Source organism: Aspergillus aculeatus (assembly GCF_001890905.1).
Source record: "Aspergillus aculeatus ATCC 16872 unplaced genomic scaffold ASPACscaffold_2, whole genome shotgun sequence".
Classification (NCBI taxonomy): Eukaryota; Fungi; Ascomycota; class Eurotiomycetes; order Eurotiales; family Aspergillaceae; genus Aspergillus; species Aspergillus aculeatus.
The window spans coordinates 5,588-31,559 of record NW_017962977.1 but is presented as its reverse complement, the minus strand read 5'-3'; the positions used below and the strand labels follow the sequence as shown (position 1 = coordinate 31,559).

General features: G+C 47.5%; 11 protein-coding genes across 11 annotated transcripts; 6 read left to right on the top strand and 5 right to left on the bottom strand.

Annotated features, from left to right (window-relative positions):
• Positions 1-2: 2 nt before the first annotated feature.
• ASPACDRAFT_22276 (mitochondrial inner membrane protease ATP23) lies at positions 3-874 on the top strand (the record flags this gene model as incomplete). The annotated part of the gene is made up of 3 exons (XM_020199103.1): positions 3-231; positions 322-581; positions 647-874. The coding sequence occupies 3 exons, from the start codon at positions 3-5 to the stop codon at positions 872-874; spliced, it is 717 nt and encodes a 238-aa protein (XP_020059676.1).
• Positions 875-1,120: 246 nt separating this feature from the next.
• ASPACDRAFT_49547 (aurora family serine/threonine-protein kinase) lies at positions 1,121-2,394 on the bottom strand (the record flags this gene model as incomplete). The annotated part of the gene is made up of 3 exons (XM_020202257.1): positions 1,121-1,246; positions 1,296-2,243; positions 2,299-2,394. The coding sequence occupies 3 exons, from the start codon at positions 2,392-2,394 to the stop codon at positions 1,121-1,123; spliced, it is 1,170 nt and encodes a 389-aa protein (XP_020059675.1).
• Positions 2,395-2,656: 262 nt separating this feature from the next.
• Positions 2,657-4,073, top strand: ASPACDRAFT_110983 (TIP41 family protein). The gene is made up of 3 exons (XM_020195511.1): positions 2,657-3,073; positions 3,151-3,541; positions 3,602-4,073. Exons 1-3 carry the CDS (start codon positions 2,745-2,747, stop codon positions 3,605-3,607), a joined length of 726 nt encoding a protein of 241 aa, XP_020059674.1. The 5' UTR covers positions 2,657-2,744; the 3' UTR covers positions 3,608-4,073.
• Positions 4,074-4,883: 810 nt separating this feature from the next.
• Positions 4,884-5,982, top strand: ASPACDRAFT_56765 (uncharacterized protein; the record flags this gene model as incomplete). Its single annotated transcript, XM_020203168.1, has 2 exons — positions 4,884-4,952; positions 5,014-5,982. The coding sequence occupies 2 exons, from the start codon at positions 4,884-4,886 to the stop codon at positions 5,980-5,982; spliced, it is 1,038 nt and encodes a 345-aa protein (XP_020059673.1).
• Positions 5,983-6,301: 319 nt separating this feature from the next.
• On the bottom strand, positions 6,302-8,735 carry ASPACDRAFT_38958 (bifunctional aminopeptidase/epoxide hydrolase; the record flags this gene model as incomplete). Its single annotated transcript, XM_020200528.1, has 10 exons — positions 6,302-6,428; positions 6,484-6,971; positions 7,033-7,261; positions 7,314-7,327; positions 7,408-7,533; positions 7,595-7,714; positions 7,766-7,883; positions 7,954-8,176; positions 8,267-8,351; positions 8,412-8,735. The coding sequence occupies 10 exons, from the start codon at positions 8,733-8,735 to the stop codon at positions 6,302-6,304; spliced, it is 1,854 nt and encodes a 617-aa protein (XP_020059672.1).
• Positions 8,736-9,507: 772 nt separating this feature from the next.
• ASPACDRAFT_49543 (uncharacterized protein) lies at positions 9,508-10,601 on the top strand (the record flags this gene model as incomplete). The annotated part of the gene is made up of 3 exons (XM_020202256.1): positions 9,508-9,749; positions 9,874-10,009; positions 10,074-10,601. 3 exons carry the CDS (start codon positions 9,508-9,510, stop codon positions 10,599-10,601), a joined length of 906 nt encoding a protein of 301 aa, XP_020059671.1.
• A 359-nt stretch (positions 10,602-10,960) lies between these two features.
• On the bottom strand, positions 10,961-12,479 carry ASPACDRAFT_56763 (aminopeptidase P family protein; the record flags this gene model as incomplete). The annotated part of the gene is made up of 3 exons (XM_020203167.1): positions 10,961-11,161; positions 11,217-12,249; positions 12,313-12,479. 3 exons carry the CDS (start codon positions 12,477-12,479, stop codon positions 10,961-10,963), a joined length of 1,401 nt encoding a protein of 466 aa, XP_020059670.1.
• Positions 12,480-12,597: 118 nt separating this feature from the next.
• On the bottom strand, positions 12,598-14,612 carry ASPACDRAFT_110961 (uncharacterized protein). The gene is made up of 2 exons (XM_020195510.1): positions 14,529-14,612; positions 12,598-14,472 (listed from the first exon to the last, which is right to left on the bottom strand). Exon 2 carries the CDS (start codon positions 14,269-14,271, stop codon positions 12,808-12,810), a length of 1,464 nt encoding a protein of 487 aa, XP_020059669.1. The 5' UTR covers positions 14,272-14,472; positions 14,529-14,612; the 3' UTR covers positions 12,598-12,807.
• A 2,299-nt stretch (positions 14,613-16,911) lies between these two features.
• On the top strand, positions 16,912-18,913 carry ASPACDRAFT_110960 (uncharacterized protein). Its single transcript, XM_020195509.1, has one exon. It carries the CDS (start codon positions 17,317-17,319, stop codon positions 18,520-18,522), a length of 1,206 nt encoding a protein of 401 aa, XP_020059668.1. The 5' UTR covers positions 16,912-17,316; the 3' UTR covers positions 18,523-18,913.
• An 809-nt stretch (positions 18,914-19,722) lies between these two features.
• On the top strand, positions 19,723-21,760 carry ASPACDRAFT_49541 (putative C6 finger domain protein; the record flags this gene model as incomplete). The annotated part of the gene is made up of 2 exons (XM_020202255.1): positions 19,723-19,824; positions 19,994-21,760. 2 exons carry the CDS (start codon positions 19,723-19,725, stop codon positions 21,758-21,760), a joined length of 1,869 nt encoding a protein of 622 aa, XP_020059667.1.
• Positions 21,761-22,067: 307 nt separating this feature from the next.
• On the bottom strand, positions 22,068-25,683 carry ASPACDRAFT_22797 (uncharacterized protein; the record flags this gene model as incomplete). The annotated part of the gene is made up of 4 exons (XM_020199149.1): positions 22,068-22,255; positions 22,323-24,861; positions 24,919-25,175; positions 25,260-25,683. 4 exons carry the CDS (start codon positions 25,681-25,683, stop codon positions 22,068-22,070), a joined length of 3,408 nt encoding a protein of 1,135 aa, XP_020059666.1.
• Positions 25,684-25,972: the final 289 nt, after the last annotated feature.

The following is a 25,972-nucleotide window of genomic DNA, read 5'->3' as shown; positions in this document are numbered from 1 at the left end:
TGATGACGGACTCTCGGGCAAATGATAACTCGTTAAAGACTGAAACCTCCAACAACAGTGGCTTCATTCCTGGTGACGACACCTGGACGCAATGGCGCAATGTCTTCGCTATCCTGACCGATAGAATGACCGATGAGGGCAAAGAACAATTCCGCATTGCGCGTGACACGCGGAATGAAGCTGCGGACTGCAAGCGCTGTGAGGACCAGCGAGACTATCTATTGCAATTCAGTGAGTCACATTCATATCTGCCTGCCAGCCTGCAATGAAGACCCATGAGTTCAATGGTGTAAACAGCCCGCTGATTGAATTCTCTTAAAGGTCCGGTGATCCGATTCATGAGCGACAGCATCCGCCAGCTAGGTGGTAATCTTTCCAGCCATAATATCTACTGTCGCCGATGTACCAGTCGAAAGGCAGGGGGTTTTGATCCTGACTACGGTATTCTGCTTTGCGCAAATGAAATGAAGGACCAGAGCCACTTAGAAGATACATTAGCACATGAGATGGTCCATGCCTATGATCACCTCAGGTTCAAAGTCGACTGGTCAAATAATCTTAGGCACGCTGCTTGTACAGAGGTAAAGAGCCATACCCTCAAGCCACCTGCGCCATCGGTAGATAAAAAATGACTAATCGTGAGTAGATTCGAGCCAGCTCGCTGAGCGGGGAATGCAGATGGGCACGAGAGTTTTTCCGAAGGGGTCAATGGAAACTGACCCAACAGCACCAAGAATGTGTACGACGAAGAGCGATCTTGTCGGTGCGGGCACGGCCGGGATGCAAAGATGAAGCCCACGCCGAGAAGGTGGTAAATGAAGTTTGGGACAGTTGCTTTAGAGATACTCGCCCCTTTGATGAGATTTATCGCTAGTTACGGATGTCCGTTCCCACCAAAACTCTTCCTTGAAGTGTTTGTCGTATGTTTAACTTGAAGTCCCAGTGCCAGTAAGATCGAACAAAACTCCATCGCTAATCAGGAAGACCAGCAGCCATATTAACAGTAAACGCCAGTGTAACCAATCCCGTGGTCGTGGACCATGGCCATGTGAAGGGAAACACTATAGAAGGGTAAGAACTTCTGAACTCCGAAACGCCCTCAAATGCCCGGACAGTACAGTCATGCTTTGACATCCTTTGATGTACCAGAACTCCGCTTTGTTTCCTTAACACAATGCTTGAGAATCCATGGATGACGTTGAATCTCATCCAGAGAAATTCGCCTCTCTGGGTCGAGTACAAGTAACTAAAAAGTTGTTAGAAGTGTTCGGCTAGGATTTGTGACATCTGCGTACTCTCTTAATTAGATCTTTTGCTTCTGGACTCACGAAGGACGGTACGGTCATGTCGGCTCTGGCAATTCTTCGCTGCGTCATGACAGGCGTATCTTCAAAGGGCGCTTCCCCAACTAGGAACTCGTATGTCAAAACACCAAGACTCCACAGATCAACCTTCTCATTGTAGTAATTGTCCTGAGATCCGGGTTTAAGCATCTCAGGGGGCAAGTAATCCAGTGTCCCGCACATTGTCTGCCTCCGATTGTTAGGTGCATGAACACTCCACCCAAAGTCACTGATCTTGATTTCACCATGAATACCAACAAGAATATTTTCTGGCTTGATGTCTCGGTGCATGACGTGCTTTTTGTGTAGGTATTTCAAAGCAGCAGCCATCTGAGCAATGTACTGCGCAGCCTTCCACTCAGGGAATCGATGTTCTTTTCGGAGATGCTTGTACAGTTCTCCTCGGCCGGCAAACTCGAGAATAAGGAAAATCCGTTTGCTATCGTGAAAGTGGCCATAAAGCCTCAAGACGTTCGGATGACGAAGGTTGCTTTGTATCTCAATCTCTCGTCGGACTTGCTTCTGCACTCCACCCTGCTGCAATTCGGATTTATGCAGTACCTTGAGTGCGCATACGAAGCCGGAGGCTCTCTCCTTGGCGAGATAAACTCTACCAAACTTCCCCTTCCCTAAAGGTTTGCCAATTTCAAACATGCCCAAGTGTAACTTTTTGGGGGACGGTTGGTCGTAGAGTGGAGTTAAGTGTCGTTGCTCCCCATTCTCGTCGAGATTACGGTGTGATAGCGTACTCTGAGAACTCTTAACCGGCGACAAATTGACGTTCATTGCATTCACTTTATTCTCATTAGTGTTCTGTAAAGCCAGCTTGAGTAAATTAGATCGGCCGGAGCCACTATATTGTCCGGCACTCGTAGGGGGCATGGCTGTTGACAATGAGATCTGTCAAGATCATTAGCAGCGTCCACCAAATATGAGGCGTAGGTAATATGACAACCTTGGACTTTTGATAAGCGCCGCCATTTTGCACGCTCTCATGTTCTTCTTTGACTGAAAGACGCTCGAGGCGCGCTTCAAGTGTCTTGGTAGCCATTTGCTGATGAGTGTGAAGCAGGTATGACTTTCGCGATGGAGGGTTTAAAAAAGCTAGCAGCTCAGTGTCGACACAGACTTTGATCAGAAGTTCTGGCTCAAGCTCGCAGTTCTGGGAACCACATAAGACGAGAGTTAGTACCGAATCGTAATGAGAAACAAGTCGAAGTTGAGTGAAACCATAGTCGCACGGATGTTTATCAGTTTCAAGGATATGCTCAGTTGCCCCAGCAACTCGTCGGTCCGCCTCTCCCTCCGGGACCCGCGGGGTATGACCTGCTTCGGTCTGGGGGAGTGAATAGCTGCTCAGACGAATCATACACCACCAACTGGAGGCTTCTTTGATACAGAATGAACATTTCCAGTTGCAGGCCTTCCGGCGAGGCGGATTCAGTCTCAATCTCGCCGCTTCGTCAGAGGCCGAAATCAATAGCAATCCAGGGCTTTACGGTCACTACTCAAACACTCCCGATATTAAAAGCAGAGCCCATAGAGAAGATGACGAAGGATTTAGGGATCACCCCCCCAGAAATGATTTTTGGCGACAACTACGTTGAGATTGCGCATGAGGGGGTTCCATGGAAAATTGCATTCAATGCATTTGATGCCTTGGATCGAGTTGATAAATCTGGCGAATCTATGCTACAAGTCGCCTACTCGAAGCAATGGCAAAGAAGCAGGTAACCGAATAAATTTATTTCCTACCAAGCGATCTTCCGCAAGATTTAAAGTCGTCGCTGAGGCTAACTTCTTTTAGAGAAAAAACTCATGAAGGTATCAAAGAGATTGTCAAGCCCTTCGACTGGTCTTACAGCACGGACTACACGGGGACTCTCGGCCCTGGTAGTCGACCGTTTGAGACAACGACCAAACGTATACCAACTGATCTACTCAAGCGGCCAGATCCGATTCTGTTCTATGATGATGTGGTTCTTTATGAGGACGAACTAGCTGACAACGGTATCTCCATGTTCTCATGTAAAATACGTGTTATGCCGGCTAGACTCCTGTTGCTCGCCCGCTTCTTCTTGAGACTCGACAATGTTCTGTTTCGACTCAGGGATACAAGGATCTATGTTGAGTTTGGTACTGGGGAGGTAATTCGAGAATACCAGTCCAAAGAATGTGATTATGAAACGGTGAGACAGGTAGGTTGCTACGTCGCTTTGCATGCTATAATATGGTTAATGAGTATTTCAAGGCTCTAGCCTTAACGAGGGACGATGTCCCAGCCGCTATGAGGGATCCCAACAGACTTTCAGAATTTCTCCGCCTTGTTGATACACGTCTAGAAAGGGCTGTCCTTGTGGCCAACTGACAGGCCTGGGTTCGGATCCAATTCAATCCCTCTGCACCCTCTTCCCCTTCCCCTTATACTCGGGGGAATGACACGTTCTTCACAAACCTCCACCACCCTTCTAATAAATGAGACCAGGTTGGGCTATACAATCTGTACATACTGGATTCTTCAAATCATTGACCTGTAGCTCCTCTCGTCTCACCTACATCTGCATCTGGTTAATTGGCACATACGTGTGGCATTACTTATCGGGCGAACTTTTGGAGCGCGTGTAATACTGTTAGGTCCCGTTATAACGAAACAATAGTAACGTGTTTATAAATCTGTTACATGTAAAGGGTTTCCGCTACATCGATTTGGTGTAAATCCCTTCCATGTCTAGGCAATGAGGTTTTGTACGGTTTGATGACTCTTCGGCCGCTCTGCTGCCCTCCGCACAGACTCCCGCACCCCATCAAAACACTACAGACTGCATAAGGTAGGGGTGGCCAATGGTCCCCTCGCTCACCGCTTGTAGCTAATGACGTGACTTTTTGTTTTTACAATGTCTGCAGACTAAGCTGTCTTCCTTTTTTTTGTACCTATTTTTTACTTTCAATTCCCTATTTAGGCCATTCTTATCGTCTCGATATAATCTTGTATGTAGAAAAGGTTATCTCTGTCCGGATTTTCTAATACAGGAATGAAGCAAATTTGGTATAATAAAATCTACTGGGCTGTTGTGGATAAGCGCTATTAACGCTGGTCGAATTTCTATTGCTACCTGTATTGTATTCGGAAATACAAGTCTCTATAGTAAAAATCGTCTTATATTAGAAATTACATGAGGGGTTTTTAGGGTTTTTAAAAGCCAAAGGTATTGTTATCAAAGAACTGTATAAAAATTTTTTTGCAACAGTATAATCAAAATGTTAAAATATAATATTTTTATATACAAACTAAGAATCTATATAGGTGCTGTATTTGATGAATCTACCAGCTTACTTACTTGCGTGGCTCGCTCGGCCGACGATTACATTAGTTAGTTAGTTATTTTGTGATTATTAAAAAGCAAGGGCAGTCAGTGCAAATGGTGCAAACGCGGATGACAGGCTATGATGACAACGAGCTCTATCTCAGGCAAACTTCGAACTTTTTACGCATGATGCAGGCTTAGCCTTCTGGATACCAGTAGCATGCAGACCCTCAAAATGCCGTTTAGTGCAATAAGATCCATACAGGCACAAGATCTGTGTCTAGTGCAGCATTCAAAATTCAAGGTATGTTTTACAATACGCCTGAACCGCTCTGATCATAGTCAATTAAACTGAATCTTGTAAGGTTCTTTCTCCCAACAGACTATCTAGACCATGTCTAGCCTCTTATCGATCTATTTGCAGCGCAAATAGTGTTTCGCAACAAGTGACTCACAATCTCCCGGTTCCGAAGAAGCGCTACGCCAGCCAACGACTTGAGCAGACCACATACCCAGTGTCTGGATTTCACTCACAAAGTGCTCTAGCTTCATCACAGCTAGCGCGGGCGATTGCTTCACGCCCTGGCACACCTGCAGAGACATACGTTGCGTATGGTTTGACTCAGAAGCTCTTCGAGGCCTGTTCTACCCAAGCAGAATACACTATACCGCAGTTGAATAAAAAAGGCGGACAGGTTCCCAAGACTGATGCCGGAGAAGATCTTGGGGTTGGCGAAGGATGGTGGTATAAAGGTCAGTTTACTTTCACATTCGGCGGAATCAATCTCCATCTCATATTGACGGATGAATTCTCGCCAGAATTGGGGCTTTTGCCCACATTTTCCACATGGTCACAAGTCACTTTCCTGCACATGTACCTATTAACTGCCCGACTACGTGCTCTGCCATCACATGAAAGCCTACAAACCTATTCACAACACTTGATCGACCACTTCTCGCACAACGCCGAGCATCGCATGGATGTACTTCATGGGTTGACCAGTCGTGCTATCAGGAATAAATTTCTCAAGGACCTATTTATCCAGTGGCGTGGTGCTTTGGCAGCTTACGATGAAGGCATAATCAAGGGGGATGCTGTACTCGGGGCCGCTATCTGGAGGAACTTGTGGAAGGCCGGTCACACCGCTCCTAACGGCGACGAAATGGATTGGACCAAGGTTGCCCTTGTTGTCGCATATATGCGACGGGTGCTGCATGATCTCTCTCTCGTGAGTGAGGCTGATCTGGCACTTCAGTTAGGACCTGAAAAGGGAGGCCGGCCTGGTATATTCTCATTCTCCCAGGCAGATAAGAAGCTGGTTTACGGGAAATAACTGGTTTGTTGGCCGTGCATTCCAGGTTCGAACCCCCTATTTCTGGCAGGCTGTAGATGTATTCTAATAAAACATTCTTCGTCATCACTGGGTTGGTCTGGTCACTAGAATTATTGGCCATGTCCCGCTCTGTCCGACGATCTCAGCGAACAATTTTTGGTCTAACAAACATACGGTCTAGAGGTCCTCTAAATGTAGGTCAGAGTTGCACTAGATGTGCGCCTGGTATGAAGAAATGGCTTCATCCATGTTATCCACCCCCTTGGGTTGCAACAAGTGATCAAAGCATAATGACAGGATGACAGGAGGACAGTATAAATCAGGCATCTTTCTTGCCAAACAAGTCCTTCTCGACCATAGCGCGGCATATAGGGTGATAGAAGGCCTTATTCTGCTCGAATGTTTCAACAGCGACTAGGCGATTGATCTTCTGCAAGCTTCTATACCTGTAGATTAAATCAGCGCCTGATTCCTTTACTTGCGAATGGATGGTCTGCGTACAAAGGTCTCACGAATTTCATCCTACCAATCCTACCAAGCAGTTTGGTTGTTGGTCCAATAACACTGCTGTCACCAGCTTTCAAGCCAACTTGGAAATAGAGATTGGCGACTTCGATGTTTTCGCTCTTTGCAAGTCCATAGACATCGCCCATGAGCCTCGACAACTCCGGTGTCAGTGGTCTCTCGAAGAGAAGCACCTGCTCCAGGAATACAACCATCTGATTGGCTGTGAGGTCATCAATATCATTAGGGTGTGGTATGAAAGAGGAGCCAGGAAGGACCTTCCACTTGTTTGAAAGGCTGTAGACAACGTCAACAAGCGAAGTATCAAACTCCGGCTTAGGAGGCAAGCCCGGCGCGTAGAACCATCTGTCCCAATCAAGCTCGTTCAAGAGCTTAGAAGCTTCCGCGTCAGACTCGAAGAATTCTAGCATGGTCGATTTGAATTGGTAGGAATCCAAGGATTTCTCCTTGAATACTGTAAAGTACTGTATCGAGAGGAATCAGAATATGTGCATAATATCTTCGCTGGGGCGACAGGCAAAATACATGAGGGATGAACTGGTCAAATTTATGCTTTCCAATCAGATTCTCCAGATAGAAAAGAAAGTTGAATCCCTTCTCATATGGAATACTAGAGAATGCATCATCAGGGTCTTTGCCTTTCAAATCCGTGACTAGTTTTGTGAATTCATGGTCATGGCCAAAATGCTCGACAGAATCTGTGAGGGCTTTCCAGCCTATGATAGCGGAGAAGTGGCGATATGACTCGCCATGACTTTAAAATAGTTAGTACTGGTGTGAAGAGTACACAAGGCTCTAGCACTTACACCACAGCAAGGATCTGTATTGATATTTGAGAAGGCAGGTTATACACTTTGTCGACGGATAGTAGCTAAAAGAAGTGGAAACGATTCGACTTACCCGCCTTTCCAAGTAGGTGGTCCAACCCTCGTTGAGCCAGAAATGCTCCCATGAAGCATTAGTCACAAGATTACCACTCCAGCTGTGCGCAAGTTCATGGGCAATGACATCGATGTTCTCCCTGTCCTGGTCAAGGTTAGCACCCATGGGCAATTAATCGGATTGGAATCCATCCACAACGATGTACCTTGGAAATAATACTGGGTGTGGCGAAAGTGAACACCGGGTTCTCCATTCCTCCATAGGGGAAGCTGGGTGGGAGGATCAAGACATTGTACTTCCCCCAAGCGTATGGGTAGACAATTCCCTAGGCCAGTGTTATAAAGCAATAGCACCTGAATTCTGACTGCGAACACACCTCGATTGCTTCGATGAACTTCTCCGTATCGGCCTCAAGCTCCCATTGGCATTCGCCGAGCTTGTCGGGGCTGCTAGCAACAATACTTCGGGGTCCAATTCCTGCCTCGGAAATATCACTGCAAATGGTCAATTCAGTGATCCACTTATCAAAGCTAGTTCACACCGAGGTCTATCAGGCACGCTTACCCACTGGCCAGAGCAAAAAGATAACTCGGAATGGGCACTCGCTGATGAAAGCGATACAGTGTCCTGTCGTTGGGTAGTGGCGTCCCCAGTGAGTCACGGACTGGCAGCCCACTCGCAATCACGGGCAATGGTGACGAGATGTTGAAATCAATGGTGGACTTGACGTCAGGTGTATCTTGACATGGAAAAATAGACCGAGCATGAATCGCCTGACATTGAGAGACTGTCGGAAGGACAAGCATGCGTGGTTAGTAGACGAAGTAACACTCAGGGTTTCTCGTTGTTAGAACGGGGAGAAAGCAATGCAACCCACACATGTACGGATGCCTTTTATTAGAGGTTTGCGCTGGTGTCAGCCACTGAAGGGCAGTGCATTTCTCAGTGGTTTGAAGAGCAATCTACGCACAAGTTCTGTATGTTAGGCTAAGGCTGGGATTACTCTCCGGTGAGGTACATACCTCGATGTCAATCGTCTCATTCTTCTTCACACTCCGGTCAAGTTTGATCTTCAACGCCCTGCCGTATGGGTCGGAGGATGGAAGAAGCTCCCAAGCCAAAGGCCTGCCATCCAGGGTGACGCTACCGATGTCCACATGGTTTGAGTCCAAGACGATCTCCGGCGACTCACCATCGATGGCTGACTGGAACGTCTGAGTGACGCTGCCCACAAGCTTTTTTTCATGAAACAGAATATCAAAATTGGCAGTGATGTGGTTGCATCGCCAATTGTGGTAATTGCTGAGGGTATTGGGATCCCTCGGGATATTGACGATAGTCGCCATGCTACGACGTGTGGAAGCTCGAGAAATTTGACCACTCCAGGATATGCGAATGAGGGGTCTGAAACTGAGAGTAGATGGAGACGTGCGGATTGTTCCCCACGAAAAGCTTGTTCGCCAGAGTAGGGCCAGAGAAACGCCGTGCATAACAAGAATAAATAACGGCACTAAAGGAAAATATGCCTGGGACAGTAAGTAGTGTGTCCCTACCCCTCCCCAAGTAGTATTGCTGTGGCAGTGACGGCAAGCGACTGGCTGGTACTAGTACTGGTTCGGTGGAGTTTAGCTACCAAAAATACCCTAACATCAACTGCGCCGCAGATAAGCGGCTTATGATGTACTGTACTCGAGAGAGGCAGCAATTCGGCCTTCATGTGGTAGGTTACCAAGTAGACATCGGCAAGGGCCGGTTGTGGCCGGAAACACTATAAGGTCTATAAGGTCTTGTTCTGTCAGTTGGATTTTACTAGCCGATCATCGAGTATTGTACCGTAAGGATGTATGCTCAAAATTCTGCCTCAGGTACTGAACCTGGCACTAAGCCCCATAACTGACCGTCCGTTTCCGACACATTCAGCCCCAGGATGTTACTGCAGCTATCCACTAACGCGTTGCTGAATACTGTCATTGCAGACCTGTGCTGGTCTTTGACTTCCTCTCCTGCATCCGTAATTTGGTTCTTTGACATCTATACCACTTCATTCAAAAACTTCTTGATCCTAGCGCAGCTCCCTTTCAGTTCAATTACTGCTTTGGTTGTGTAGATCCATCTTGGATGGATCCTCCTCAGGTGCAAGTTGGAGTGCCAGAGGAAACTCATACTCCTCGAAACACACAGTCTCACAATGTTAAGAGTACGGCAACCCCAGATCCTGAAATCAAGACAGCTTCCAAGGCGGTCAATGAATCGCAAACAGGCATAACGCCAGATATTGAAATGCACGATGCACGCTCAGCTCCTGAGCTTGAACAAAAACCACTAGAACCCAGAAGAAACCCCGGCCTCCAATTTCTTGAGTAAGAACTCATCTTTCTTCGTCTTTTGCTTTCTTTTACGTGGGCCTTCGGGTTGTCACTCAATGGCGCAACTGCTCGTGTTCGCAAGTGCTGGAAGGCCTTAGGAGCTTACAAAATCATTCAGTTTTTTAACGTCACCTATTGTGGAACTCGTTCTTGGGACCGGACAGTCCAGGACCAGCTTGACAGCTCACCAAAGTCTACTTTTGGAGTCTCCGCTTCTCGCGGAGAAGGTCGCGGCCTTCGGTGAATCTGGTCCTGTAAGCACATATCCCTTACCCTGGTTACTCTCTGGCAGTAACACTCACCGCTGATATCTCCAAGCGGCGCATTGAGCTTCCCGCGGAAAATGTGGAGGCTTTCGGGTATTTTCTACAGTTTCAGTACACGCGTGACTATTGTACCTCTCACACTGAAACTCACACCGAGCAAGAGACGGTAGTCGGGGAGATTGGCGACAGCGGAGAACAGTTACTGAAACACGCGCGGGTGTATACCTTGGCGGAAAAATTAGGCATCCCTTCACTTAAAGCTCTCGCACATTCGAAGATCCATCGTATCAACAGCACATCCCAAGGAGAAATTGCGTATGCGCGTTATGTATACACAAACACACCTGCTGATGACGTCACGATCCGCAAACCTGTGGCCACCTTTTGGGCTTTGCGAAGCCATGTTTTACGTCATGAGGCTGCGGAGGAATTCAAGAATTTATGCATTGATGTGCCTCAATTCTGCTATGACGTGCTCAGTCTTGTGTTAGACCACAAGGAGAAACGGGCACATGATAGGGCAGAGGCAGAGTCTGGGGTGAAAGGAAGCGGAAGAAAGCGGCTGCGCAGTGGTCTATGATTCCCCACAAGCTGGAGAAGAGCGCATATGTATGGAATGAAACAGGATGCTCGATGAACAAAGCCACTTGGTGTTGCGATGTGCCTCACTTCGACAACTCATAGGCTGCCGGGCTTCTTCATTGTCCAGTTCTTATATTCAAGTGATATTCCGTCAACTTCTGTCGAGAGCGCATATCCTATATTCAAAGTGCCAATATTCATACACGTATTGTTCAATGATGTGACACATCTGTGGTTCAACTGACATGAATACCCGGGCTGGCCATGTTCCAATCAAAGCCCGGCGATTGAAACGGTAGGCAGGATAGGACAGCCTGAAGGTGGAAAGTTTGACAAAGGTACAGAGTGAGCAACTGTCTATGAAGACAAGCTTTCCACCTCTTCGACGGTCTTTGGTGCTGTAGTCAGGTTCTCGAATCCATCTTTCAGGATATGAATGTTATCCTCAATGCGCACACCACCTACACTCCAATATTTCTCCAAGACATCAGTGTTGATATATTTGCTTGTTCCGCTGGACTCGAGGAAAGGTTCGATTATGAAGCGGCAAAAATAGATCTAGACGAGTTAGAAACACAATTTGAGCTGTACCAACGTATGGTCTTGTACTTACGCCTGGCTCTACCGTGATAACCGAACCAGCAGGCAAGCGACCCCTTACACGAAGATACTTGAACATCGTGTCATCATCTTCATAATTCGGGTTGCCTCCAGTATCATGGGTGTCCATACCCAGATAGTGCCCCAATCCATGGGGGAAAAATGCCACGCTGATCCTCTTTTCCATCAGTTCGTCTTCGTGGCCACGAAGAATTCCCAGTTTCTTCAGTCCCTGGATAGCAATGCGGTGGGCATGGATGTGTACGTCCTCCCACTGAACGTCTTCTTTTAGCATCTCAATGCATTCCGTCTGCATCTGCAAGACCAAGTCATATATTTGGCGAGTTTCTAGCGGGAATCTGCCACCCAAAGGAAAGACTCGTGTGATATCAGCACAATATGTGCTATACTCCCCTCCCGCATCTATCAACACGCTTCCTTTTCTCTGGTTGGTGATAGGATCGATCAAGTCAGTGTCATTCTTGCCGTAATGAAGGGTGGCACCATTCTCGCCGCATGCAACGATTGGATGGTATGCTTGTTCGCGTGCACCGTGCGCGATGCATGTCGCTATGAAAGCACCCTCGATCTCGCGCTCATTTGTTGCAGTCTTGGAGGCTTTTATGGCCGCAATATGTGCCTTGGCGGAGATGTCGTTTGCCTTCCTCAGAAGCGCGACCTCATACTCATCCTTGACGACACGAGATGTTCCAATGATACTTTTGAGTAAAGAGGTGTTGACCTCAGAAAACCCATGGAACTCGGTACCCTCGGATATTTGGTCCTCAATCGCAAAAGCGATTACTTTTCCGGGATTGTTCGAGACAATCGAAGATAGTGTAGCGTTCACTGCAGGCGTTGGCAGCACATAGTCAACATCATAACACCTTTGCGCTTCTGCTGCAGACATTGGCAGGCCAGACCAGATCACATCCTGTGGATCAACTGGTGGGATGAAAAGGGTAAGTTCATCAAGATCGATGTTGTATATGAGACAGGAATCTGGCAGTAGACATCCAGATAGATAGAAGAACGGTCGGCGTTGTCTGGTATGAAACGGTTGTCAGCCCTAAAAAGTATAGAAGCTGGATTCCAGTGCTTCCCAGTACCTAAATGGCATGGCCTCGTCATTGTCCTCGATGAGTCGAGTTTTCTGTGCTTCGAGGTAGATAATTCCATGGCGGCCATTTCCATAAGATTGAAGACCTTGGGCCACCCGGCGTGCATGAGCTTTTGCAGGGTATTTACCTGCCAGGATTGATTCCAGGGAAGTCATGTTGGCTCTAATTGTGGTAGTGGTTTCCGTCAGGTTGAGATTTGTAGGAGGGCTGTGAGTCAGAAAAAGGCCCAACCGAAGGGCGGGGGACCATTTTGCGGGGTTCGTCTAAGGCATTAAACAGCCGTCGTCTTTGGATTTACACAGCCACAAACGAGATTGCTTGGAACTCTACATCAAATTTAACGTGTTGTCGGGAGCTTCTGGAGATTTTGATTGCCCGATATATTAGCAGAGCGCCTTTCGCTCTGACTATCCACGTCTTCAATGTTTCTTCTCAGGGGGAAAGAATATGAGCATGATGGTTCTAAGAGAAACATGTAAACCCTTATCTGAAAGCATCGCTTCCTTTACTAGCAGCAATAGTTACATCTTCATAATCCAACTCCCATTTATCGATATCCGCAAACTTCTGTGCCTGCACTCTCAACTCTTCGCTGAGATACCTTGCTTTGAGCGGTTCGGATCCCGATGGCATACTTGAGTGATCGGCTTGTGAACCGGGCGGTGACGATAGAGGCGAGGACAAAGGTGACGAAGAAGGTGACGAGAAAGGTGACAAAGGACCCTCCTGAGATGCATGGGTAGTTGCACAGGGTAGCCGGTCAGCCCCCAGTTTTGTCTTCTCGTTGTTTTGAGTTTGACCACGATTCCTCTTTCTTGACTCAGCCATGACATGTGTTGGCTGCTCTTTTGGGGGGTTATCATAGGGTTGTGGAGGACCCGGCTTGCCAATGTGTCTTCGAGGTGCCCGGGTGGCCTTCGCTGGTGGGAGGTCACTCTCATGATGCTCCATTTCGGAACAGCTATCATCACCCAGCCTGCTTTGTGCCTCTAGATTGGGACCCCAGCATTGGCGCCGGATTTTGAATCTCCGAGGTAGCAATTCCTTCTGGAGGGCCACCGTAGATAAACTCGTGCCCACGTTGCTTCGCTCAGCTGGAATTCCCAGCGCGATTGTGGAAACAGCTAGAGGCTCTTCGGCATAGATCAGCGAAGGCGTAATTGTGGGGCTCATGGAGGGACTGCTGCTCATAGGTGGCGCCATTGTTGTGCTCGTGGCCTCAGGAGACACGAGAGGCTGGGATAAGTGTATTAGGGTCACATCTTGCTGCCCCGGTATCATAGTAGGAGGCGAGTGCCGCACTTGTTGCGGACGTGGTGCAGAACAATTATTCCCCGACGAAGGTGTACGCTTGCGCTGTTTGCTGCTGGAAGGCGATGGTAGGCCTGGTGACGACGATGCGGCGTGCCCCGCGATGAGTGACTTCCCCCTTGATATATCCAGGGGTGTGGACTCGTCCTCAGGACTTAGTCCTCCAAGAAAGTCCTCATCGTCCAGATCTGAAGAATCGTCATTCGCTTGCATCATATGGAGAATGCTAGGTTGCCGTGGTCGTCTTCTGAAATTGCTTAATATCGAACTCTCGTAAGCAGGAGTGCCTGGAATCCTCGAGTTCCCATCACCTTTCCGACCGACGATGGAGAGAGTAGATGAGTATCCACGAGCCCTTGTGACTGGACGACTGCTACCCGCTTCACGCTCTTCCAGGGGTGATGATTCAATCGCATAATCATGGCATTTGACTACAGGTGTCTGGTCTTTTTGATGCGGCGCGAAATCAGACGCTGGGCGCTGTGTCATCCGGAAGACAGCCGGCGATTCACAGCTTGAGCCATTTGGATTATGCTTCGTCGACCCGGCATTGTCCGTGACACGTTGAAGATCTCTGTTCCCAGTCTTCGAAATTCCAAGTGTCGGTCGATTACGCTTCGTAGGGGGTCGCGGCATGTTTTTGTCGGACGGTAGACTTTTCAGAAAGCCGGATATACGGGCTAGGCCTTCGTAGTCACTTGTCGATTCAGTCAGAATCTAGGACTTATACTGGTGACGGCAGTAGGTTGGTGCAAAGCGAAGGATTAAATGCGGTTTAAATCCCTGCCTGATAGATAAGAGCGCGACGTGCTGGGAACGCGTACGCGTGCAACAGATCTTAAGCAATCAGGCTTTTGAAGACACAGGACCAAAGCTGATGAGATCAAACTTACCGTTTCTCTTCAGGAAGAGCTTTTAGATGTGCTTCTAATAGAAATACATACACCGTGCCATAATATGTTTATGCTTTGTGTAGCTGTATTATAGTTGCATGTATTATAGTTGTACTGCTTTTTAGTATTGTATGGCACAAAAACTACTCACCGCCTGAAATTATTATATAATCCCTATATCATCTTAGCTATATATTTGTAAGGGCTTTATATTTTATATAATCTTGTTATAAACTATATATTATATGATTGGTAAATACTTACAAAATACTTGTTAGATAATTCTTGAGTAGTTATGCAGACTAAATACTTAGAAGGTGCTTAAAGATCTATCATTTACATAAAAACAGTATAATCAAAAATTCTTTACATGTGACGGTTGGTGAAATATAGACGAGGATGATTGTTGTTGTATTGTAACTAACTATGCTGGGCTACATACAAATGGTCCTGAAGGCGGTATGGTAGGCGGTGTCTGTCTGCCCACCTCTCTACCATCTGCACCGTCGGTGACATTACATATATAATATTAGGATAGTATAGAAGTTGTATAACATATTTAGATGGTAAGAAGTTTTTGGACTGTATAACAGTAAAAAGTGATATAGCTGACTTGGATCTTTGATTACCTACTTATAGTGGGAGGATATGAATATACTGTAAAACCTCGTTATAACGATTATATTGGGAATGGCCTCTATAATTGTTATGTACCAATTATTGTAACACTTTTACGTGTATACCAAGTAGACACGTAACTGTGAATATATATATTAACTCAGTTTCAAGGATCTGCCTGGGCTTTTATCTATTTAGGTAATTTTTGACCTTGTTTCAATAATATTTGTATAGACAACTGTTCACATTTTCCCGATAATCATTATAAGGTGACGCGGCGATAGTTGCATGGGAGAACTACATTTTGTTGTTCGAAAGAATTATTTTATGTGGAAAATTGTCTTACCGAGGACAGTTATGATGAGGTCTTACCTTACAGTAAGAATGAGCGGGGGGGGCCTTTGCCCCCATGCGGTAAGTCGCCGGCCTCAGCCTACTGTGTACAGCATGGAGCTTCGATGACAGTAGAATAGCTGGCGGTCAACCTGAAACGCTTGGACCATATAAAGGGGGGTTGCATAACTATCTAGTAGGCCTTTACTGCCTAGGCGGTACTACCTTCTGTAGGCGGTCAAGCACTCGGGCAAGCACTCGGGCAAGCACTCGGGCGTAGCTTACCAGTACTTTACAACAGAGATTGCTACGCTGGCAAGGCTTCTTTACCTTGTCTGCTACTATCGGTCCGCTGGTAGAAATTGCTCTAGGCAAAGTAGTAGTAGTTATACCTGATCTTACATTTTTTAGGATCTACAAATAACTAACTAGATTCAACAACTTAGCTCCGGAAAAATATGAATAAAATCTCGAAACCTATAACGCAAAGAGAATAGTAAGCATATTCTAAAAGAAACTCCCTGGTAATCATATCTTCAGCCTTTGGAAACCCCTAATAGCCCCCTAATCATAATATGAAACTGAGTTACAAGTGCAATGTATAATTTGATAACTATATATAACATCTCCGGAGTAAGTGTAGTATTTATTTCTGTTTACTACAAGCAGTAGCAGGGGGCTTCTCAAGGTTGGCTTCCTGTACAGTCTAGTATCTCAATAGGGCACAGCAGCCTATGTGAAAAACAATTGAATCATAAACTATATAAGAAAAAGATAGAGGAGCCATGTTACAAGTGGAAAGACTTCGGAGGATTCATGTGTTAAATTCTCTTTTCAGTCGGCTAAAGGGAGAATTGACATGGTGGGCAGCTTGGAATGGTCTGAGAAGCAGGGCGAGTCCAAGCCATTGTTGGTAGGACAAGAGAGGAGCGCAGGCCATTGCAGAAGCAAAGAGAAGGGCCCTACAGGTGTCCCATACTATGTAAGTTATGCGTAGTAGATTTCTTAGTGCCTCGTCAGCAGTGTACATACTACTCAGGCTCCGACCAGAATAATTATAAGACTTGTGACGCAGAACTGACCTGGGGTATACATAGGAATTTCAAGATATCCTGTTGAACAGAATTGGCGATGTGTAGTCTAAACTCACATGAGAAAGAGATTGACGGTCTCCAGAGAGCAGTCGACACTAGATCCGGACTTTTGGGAAACTACAGACAATGAGTATGACCAAGATATTTCTAGTCACGGGATGACTCAAGCTGAAATTGCACACAATATATTCAGGGCTCTTCGAAGAGGGCAGATCTGATTTTCTTTACACATTACGCCATTGCACATAGGGCTAGTGGCCCACAGAGAAGGATGACATCATAAGCAAAAGGAGCAACCTTGTGGTGCTCGGATATGAAGTACTCACAATGACAACATACTAAATATGACTAGCTTGTGCTGATGATTCCAGACAGCCACCAAGCCCGCAAGTCCTTGACCCTGATTGGCTCTGGGTAATGCTCGTCCAGAGAAAGTGTCAGATTCGGATGGGGATTGACGCGCCTCCCCGAACTTGACGAAATGATAGTCACAGTAAACTACAGGTTGGGATCGGGAATCTTTGCAGAAAACTCCCGGAGAGCCGGCTTGTTCTACGTCATCAAGCTCATAACAAGGCACTCCAAGTCTATATAAACGAATGACAGCCTCTCTTAAATAATCCTCTCAAGAATCTCGTTGATTAGTTACATATCACCCGAATCACAATACCTACAATATTCTCTGCTATCCACGTTTTACTTGTCATTCGATCCATAACATCTACATACTTACAGCAATCACCATGTCCAACATTATGAACCCTATCGATGACCCATCATACAACGTTGACGCGACTGAGCAAGCCTTCGGAACCAACAGCATGGAGTCAAAACATAGTGCCAGGTCCTTGGGACACGCCCATGCCAGCCGCAATCCTTACAGTAGCGGCACTCAGCCCATGGACCTCGACAAGCCACAGACGAGTGATATCGACGGCGTTCACCCCATGGCGGGTACGCAGAACCCATACAACGCTTTCGGTGCCTCGACTGCGCGACCTTTGAGCCAAGAAATGTCTACTTCAAGCACTGCATCGCCCATTGTAACCTTGGGGCCAGAGAACGGTAGAGGTTTTCAGGACAACATACCACATCATTCGGCACCACACGGTACTTTCAGTCCATCGACGAATCTCGATAATGGAGCCACTCAATCCACACCTACGGATAGAATGCCCTCCTCGACAAGCCCTCTGGGATCCCTGGCAGACGGCACCGATACCGCACGTGCGAAGGCCAACCGTGGCAGTGTCCATGCGGCGCAATACAGTACTGGTCCGTCCGCAGAGATCAGCGGTGGAGGTCGTCATACCTCAGACCAACTATCACCTTCGAACGAGCATCACCTAGAGGGCATGTCGGGGAACACCGATAGCTCACGAGCGGAGATCAATCATAGCAGTACCCAGGCGGGACAGATGGGATATCATAAGGTCGTACCAGATGATGGTACCGCCGGCCTCAAGTCGGGAAACAGTGCCTCGCGCGGATCCCATAGTGGCACCGAGTCGCAGAAGCACGATGCCACTGGCGATGCAGTAAACGCATCAGCAGGGAACAGGAAAGAGCGTATGGAAGGAACGCTGGACAGTGACCTCAACGGAGAGAAAGTAAACGGCATCGCTGGCGTGATTCCCATCTCTGGCAATGCTGGCCCGACTACCACGAAGACATTCGACCCACATGCCACAGTGGGTGGCGGTAGCCGCCAGAACATCGACACTCGGTCCTCCACTGCTGCAAAGCCAGGGATTGGCGAAATTGAACCCAGTCGAGACAATCGCGCCCATTCTTCCGACATTGCTGGTAGCAGCTACAACACTCGGGGTCATGGTTCCGTGCAGAGTACGACAGAACCCGTCGACAGCCAAGCCCCGGGGAAGAATAGCGCCGGTATGACGTCGGGTTTGGAAGGTTCTGAGCCTTTGGGGTCTCAGCGACCTGTATAAATGGTTAGTCATCAGCGTCACGAGTAATTGAGGATTTTGAGTTCTCAATACATATCACCAATGTAGATATCTACAGATGATTAATGAGACCTAAGTACATACTTCCGCATGTGAGAAGCTTGAAACTGTTAGATGTACTGCGTAGTTAGGCTTTGTGTAGTCTCCAGGATTGTCCTGTGCAACCAAGTCCCGCAATGATTTTGCTTGATTACCCCGCAACTTAGTTACAAGCATGTACATAGCTACCTAGCACCTAGTGGTTATGGTGACTGTCAAGAACCGTCAATAACAACATGCATTCACAATCTGGAGTGTTCGGTGCTTGTCAACGCTATGCTTCAGTAGTTATGTAGCACCGTACATTTGCAGGATTGTGAGGAGTTAGCTGTTGATGATATCCTATCTTGAGTTAACTTGAGACTACTAACCAGTTGTCTGTTGCTCTTAGTCCACCTTTCAGAACCGAGGTGAAAGGCCACATTCTTATCGTAATGGCATGGTATACAATACGAAGCTAAGAGTACCAAATGTTGCCTGTATTGCTGCAGCCCATCAGACAAAGCACCGATAGGCTCATTACATATGCATCTTATTAACCGACAATTAATGAAAGCAAGTTATTGGTCCAGGGTCCAAGGTTTTGTTCACCGTGGGCTTTCTTTCTTTGCATCTTGCGGGGAAGTTTGGGGAAGAGGGGCATCTTACCATGTGGTCGGACCCTTTAGTCTTGTCATGATATGGGCCAACATCGCCCCCTTCTCTGTAATATATCTACGCGGTAAGTTACTAAGGAGAATCTCTGAACACCTGATTGTCTTCGAATCATATGCGTCCGGACTAAGGCTAGTATAGACTAGTAAGCGAATGGTTATCGTGGGCTCATTCCACTTGTTTGGAGGGTATTATTCGGTTCGCGCAGCTGGAGCAGTTGATCATTTTCGCAAGTGATTAGTTAACTACCTCGACCCATCTGTCTCCCCTGACAGCATCATGGGGAGTTCATGAATATGGGCTAGGACACATCTCGTTCTTTCGAGAAACCCCAGCCGACGATTCTCTAGTGCATCTGCGACTGCCATTTCTCTCGATACTACGCAGACTTGACTTTGTTCTGCTTCTTCAGCGAAGGCATCCGTCGGTATCCTACGGTCTTCTAGAACAACTGATTTACCCTCGAGATAATTCATCGAGCATTCAGTCATGTCTGCTCATGACATGGAGGAGGCGTTCGATCCCCCCTTAACCCGCAAGCGGTATCATGCTGAAGCAGTTGATTATCCTCGACGACGCGCGACTGTGGCAGTATGTTTTGTCCTTCCTTTTGTTTGATCTCTTCCTTTTTTTTTTAAAAAAAAAGTACATGTTGTGCTATTACCTCTCCAAGATTCTCCGAGGTTGGTCTTGCCATGAATGAGTGCTTCTCTTAGCAAACATAGTACTTCGTTGGGTGCATAGTTGACGACGGGGATAGTGTCAGATCTGTCGTTTACGCAAAACAAGATGCAATGGCGCACGTCCGAGATGCCAGCTATGTATCGACCTTGATGCGGAGTGTATTTATCGAGAGCCAGGCATCAAGCTAGATGCCGGGGACAAGCTAATCATTGAGAAACTGGACAGAATTGAAGGCTTGTTACGTTCGAGGATGGCTGTTGCGGCCAGTAATTCACCCCTGTCATCGACAACAACTGAGACTGTCAATGATCCTGCAAGTAACGACGATTCCGCCGTCAACATGACACAGGACACCACAGTGTCGTCTAGAACATCGGTTGTCGGGCTTGGATCCTGGGCGAACCCGCCAACAAACATCTCAACAATGCCCAAGCTTCATACGACGCCAGCCTTGAATCTATTACAGTGGCCATTCATCCGAGATCTTGTTGCTGCACCTTACGATCCTCACACCCTACTACAGCTAGAAATGGCACGTGAGCCACTTCGGATCCCACACTATGTTGGACTCGATCTATCTAACGCTGTCGCACATGCTCGGGCTTTTTTTGCGCGGGTTAATGTCTGGTACGCCTGCGTTAACCCATATACCTGGCCTCGTTATTATGAAATAGCTATCTCATCTAGCTTCCAGGAGGGAGCTGAAAGCTGTATCGTTCTTTTGGTCCTTGCACTGGGGTGTGCAAGTCAATATGGGAGCATATCAACTCTTTCACCCGAGGCAGACCCGCCAGGGCTGCCATATTTCGTTGCCGCATGGGGCCTTCTGCCCAACGTTACAATGCGCAATTCTGTTGTCGCTGCCCAATGCAATATTCTCGCTTCTGCCTATCTATTCTACTTGGTAAGGCCATTGGAGGCCTGGACGCTACTTTCGAGTGCTAGTTTGAAGCTACAGCTGCTTTTTGGCAATCCGTCCCGTGTTTCTGCTCAATGGAGGGAATTAAGCACCAGACTATACTGGAATGCTCTTCTATACGAAAGCGATCTACTGGCAGAACTAGACCTTCCACACTCAGGGATTGTGCACTATGAGGAGCTTGTTGATCTTCCAGGTGGCTTCGAACCAGAGGATGACGAAGATGAGGATCAGAGCAGCACACCCCGGGAAAATCTCGTCGTAGATGCCGTGGTAGGGCACGACGAGCTCTGGTACTTCTTGGCCGAAATCGCTCTGAGAAGGCTTCTCAACCGTGTCAGTCATGTTATCTATCAGAAGGATAACTCTCTTACCCTTGCATCTCTTGGGCCGATTGCCTCCGAGCTGGATTTTCAGCTTTCACAGTGGTACGAAGGGCTTCCCCAAGCTGTTCGATTCCCCCTTTCCTCTCACCAGACTTCGAACTCTATCCAGACAGTTCTGAGACTTCGATACTTTGCATGTCGCACGATCATTTACCGTCCCTACATTCTGGCGGTACTTCAGCATGAACAAACATCCGCAGACCCGATGGTCAGAGAATGTTGTCGACGATGCTTGGACGCGACACTGAACCAGCTTGATCACATTAGTCGCCATCGTGAAGGCCATCTCCCCTACCTCTGGCAAGGCGCCCTCTCTATGGTTTCACAGACGTTACTCATTATGGGGTCAACCATGTCTCCGGCGCTTTCAGTACTCCTACCTTCAGCGGCCCGAGTGAATGCAATCATCAGCGGTGTCATAGAGGAAGTCAGTCGATATGCGCACCTTGCTCCAAGCCTCAAGCTCTCGGCAGAAATTATACGTGATGCCGAGAAAAAACGGCAAATAAGCCTTAGGTCAGTGGCTAAGCAAATCTAGATATATGTTCTCGAATATTAAGTATTACTCTTATCAATCAAGTATGATCCGATCAGCTCAGTATGGGCCTAGGGCGAGATGCAATAAGATTCCTATGCTAGCCCGGAGGCATGTTCCAGGCGAGAAGTGCACAGCAGGTGTGAAGCCCTTCTGCGGTGCATTTGAAGTTGGGATATGAGACGTAGCATGACGATTTGCTGTTATTTTGCATTATTTATCAAGTTTGTGACGCCACAGATCAATGTAGTCTACGGGACAAGCTGAGAATATGACAAATACATGAGACAGGGTATCAGGCATTTTTGAATCAGATCAAAACCCATTCACTGCCTCTCTTGATGAATTTATCGAGCATCAATCCGATATCATTCAAGGCAAAGCGACAGATGTAGAAACCAAAGAACTCTGCAGCATGGCGGGTGCTTAACTCAAGACCAACAAGAGTCGGAGACGAATGCTTCAGACCAGGATCTTCGACCTGCTGGGCGATTTGATCTGGACGTTCCGCAACTTAGTTTTCAAGCACAAACCAGGATACCAAACAGCAACGAAATTGACTAACCTAAAACCTGAACGGCATCACAAAGCCGGGCCAGAGCTCCCATGTAGTTACTGGCTCCGTTGAGCTGTAGTTGTGAGATATTGCGCTTGGCGTGTTGAGAAGTAGGCACTGGAGTCATCGGGACAGTATTACTAGTAGAGAAGTCCCTGCTTGACTCTTTCGACGCAGACGCCGAGGACGCCACAGCAAAGCCGGAATTTTTAGAACGTAGTTTGCGCCACGATGTCAGATAGGACTTGCTGGGACCAGTAGACGGCTTGGAGACGAGATTATCAACATTCGTTGCATCGTCATAGGACAAGTTAGACCTTAGGAAAGCCATAGCTCCTTGAACACCGACTTCACTTCCAACTTTCCTTGAAAGTAACATCTGCACCTGGTCAAGTACACTTTCCAGTGACTGCATTTCCTCTAGAACTGCGTCGGCATCATAAGTGTCAACTTGGGCCAGTTTCAGCAAGGCAGCCGTCAACAAATCGCAACTTGATACTTTTTCCTCAATTGCTTTGATTTTGACATTTTTGACGCGCCAGACATCCCGTGGGACAAAAAGCTTTGTGGATAGGTAGCCACCACGTGGATGTGCCATAGTCTGATAGATGCAACGCATGAGCCAAAATGGCCGTAGAAGAAACGATTCAGGACATGGCTCCAAAGGAAGTGGAGGATCAGTCGCCATCACATTGGGTGAGCCGGGACTTGTTGGAGAATGGATGTTTGTGTCAAACAAATTGAGACCACCGCTCGGTGGCCCATTTGCAGCAATGCTAGTCCCGGTTGGTGTAGGCAGAATGGGTAGAGACGCAGTCGTCAGCCCTTTCTGGGCTTCTGACACAAAAAAAGCATTGTTCGATGGAGTTTTGGGTGACTCGGAGGGCATTTCTGTCCCCGATGCTGATATTTTTCGCGTCCGGAAAGGGCCCAGCCCAGTATATGATTTGCCCAGACTGTCTGGTGCCGATGGCACCTTACCGATTGGCCGAGTCGGGGAAGGAAGTTTCGCATGCCAGGGATTGCCGCTGTCTTGAGTCTTTCCAGCAGTTGCATGTGCCAGCATGTCCTCAGTGAAAGAACTGACTGACACATTGCGCCTTTTAGCTTGTATGATTGAACGGAAGCCAGAAGCTGAACCTGGTGTTTTGTGCGACGAGTTACTGTTTCTCAGGAATTGCTCATCTTTGGAAGCCGCTTCTGTGGGAGGGACAAGTCGATCTGGCGGCTGTATCGATGTGGTTTTCAAGCGAGCGTCAAAGTGGGGCTTTGTCTCGATTTTCAGCTCGGTAGTATGCTGGCCTGACAGCCTTCGTGCTCGAACACTTGATCCCACCGTGGAACCAGATGTCGGCTTGGTGATCGAAGCTACGAGGCTGTGTTCTGGCTGAGTGCAATTGTTGGGCTCAGATCCTATGGCTTGGGGCGAGCTATATGATTTCAAGTCCACAGCTCCATGGTTAGGAGCTAACCCAATGCTCTCTCGTGATCGGCCGAGTTGGCTGCTTAAGACTGGCTGCCGAGGCAGAGCGGATTTAGAGTGAACTCCGAATTCAAATTCATCCATGATATAGCCTCTCGTCATTTCCTCTAGTAAGCGCTCCTCTTCCTCGACTTCATCAGCCACATACCCCTTTGCAGGACCAGCAAAACTGTCAAGAGGTGCCTCGTTATATGTTAGAAGCGGTTCCTGGATTTCAAGGATCTCCCCAATCTCGGTTGCAAACTCTTTGACCTGTTCATTCCCAGAGTCGACAGTTTCCCGAGGGCTTTGAGCCACACCATGGTCGGTTGAACTAGTTAACAGCTGCAAGTCCTCATCATAGGCGGCTTCGACGGCTGCATCCAGGGCTGCATCAAATTCAGCCTCGGTACCATAAATTGATTGATGACCTGTTCTGCGACGTAGGTAGAGAGACGACGAAGTTGAACGGATAGAAGCAGGCGAAGAAGCACCAGACTCGTCGATAGTATCGAGCCATGATGTTGTTTCGTGAACACCCTTACCTTGAGTGCCCAACAGAGGCACCTCAGATAGCGGCGGTTCAACAGATTGTTGGCCTACACCAGCTTCTGGTGTAGGCTCATTGTAAGTAATCAAGCCTCTAATGTGCTCGTCAGATCGCCGAGAAGATGCCTGGGACATTTTTCCTTTTAGTTCCAATGCCTGATTTATCCAGTCATGGTCAGAAGCAGTAGCCATTTTGTCGTCATCATCATCAGCATCAGCATCATCATCCTCATCTTCTTCATCATCATCATCATCATCATCATCAATTGCAGATGGCAGAAGCAGCAGCTGCCGCGGAGAGGGTTGACTGGATGGCATCGTTTCTTTCATTTCAAGGACCAAATGCACATCGGAACCGTGCTGTGAGCGGTTCAGGTCCTCCTCTTTGAATAATGTATGTCTGTTCTCCTGCATTGACGGATATTCCACATAAGACTCTTCACTGCGGGGCCGCGCAGGAAGGGCTTTACTATCCACGTTTCGGATTGGAAAGTCCATACGTTGGAGCTCGTTTACACGAATCATATAGGTATCACGCTTTTCTTAAGCTCAGCCCGCAGTACTAATTTACATATCTGCTGCAGGGGAACTCACTATTTCTTGAAGTTTTAGCTTCTCGTCTTCACTCCCATCACTTCGATCCATTACCAACTGAAGTAATTGACAAGCATCGTTGTACGCTTCCATCGCTCCTTCAAAATTCGCAGCGTTGTCAAGTAGGACGGCAGTGTTCGCTTTCTGCAGCGCTTTTGAAAGCATTACTTTCTGAGACTGACCACGTTTTCTTCGTTCGTAGGCCTTGCCTTTCATAAGAGACAATTCTGAATCTGTATGAACAGGCAGGTCTAAGCCTTGAGTGCGAGGACTGTCTGATTCAGACATAGGGTGAGTGCAATGATCTTCGGGCTCCAATCTCCCCTTCTCAACGTATTGACTGCGTCTCTCAGTCCACGGGTTCTGGAACAGACTAGGAAGAGGCTGAGTGGTTCGCGGCACTTGTGCATCCTTTTGCGGTGAGGTTGCAGTTCTAGCGCCCGAGGTGAATGAAACTACCTCATTTGCGGTGAACGCCAGATGTTCATCAAGATCTTGATGTACAGATTCTCGGAGAGAATGGTATCCACAGGAGGTTTCATGATCTGCAGGTGCGGATGATATTCGTGAAGGATTCGACCCCACTTTGCTGCTTGGACTCATTTGATCGCCCCACAAATCGTTGTTTGTGAAGAACGGTTTATGCGAATTTCTGCTAGATGTTGTCGACTGAGACCAGCGATTAAGACTCCCGAGTCCTTCACGAATGTCATTCTCTTCCAGGTCGTTATTGGTTGCTATATCAATATCTGCTGTAGCCGTCATTTCTGCGGATGTCTTTGGACTGCGGTTGGACCTGCGATTTGTGGGGTTTAAATCGTGCGAAAGCATTTGTTGCTGTGTGGCTTGAGGGGGGCGGGAGCCAGGAAATTTGGGAATGGGTCCTGACTCATGCTCTGCTGGGAGGTTGAAGAACATGGTGCAATAGTGCTGGGCGAATCTAGGAATGAACCCTAGGATGGCAGCAGTACTTAGATGGATGTTCTCTTGAAAATTGCATATATCGAAGCTTCAACAAATACCTTTCGACTTTGCAAGCCAATGCAGTGTGGTT

Excerpts from the sequence above, each read along its gene's own strand:
- ASPACDRAFT_110983 (XM_020195511.1), top strand. The coding sequence starts at position 2,745 with ATGAACATTTCCAGTTGCAGGCCTTCCGGCGAGGCGGATTCAGTCTCA. Across the intron at positions 3,074-3,150 it reads AAGCAATGGCAAAGAAGCAG|AGAAAAAACTCATGAAGGTA; the intron begins GTAACCGAATAA and ends AACTTCTTTTAG.
- ASPACDRAFT_110961 (XM_020195510.1), bottom strand. The coding sequence starts at position 14,271 with ATGCCGCGACCCCCTACGAAGCGTAATCGACCGACACTTGGAATTTCG.
- ASPACDRAFT_110960 (XM_020195509.1), top strand. The coding sequence starts at position 17,317 with ATGTCCAACATTATGAACCCTATCGATGACCCATCATACAACGTTGAC.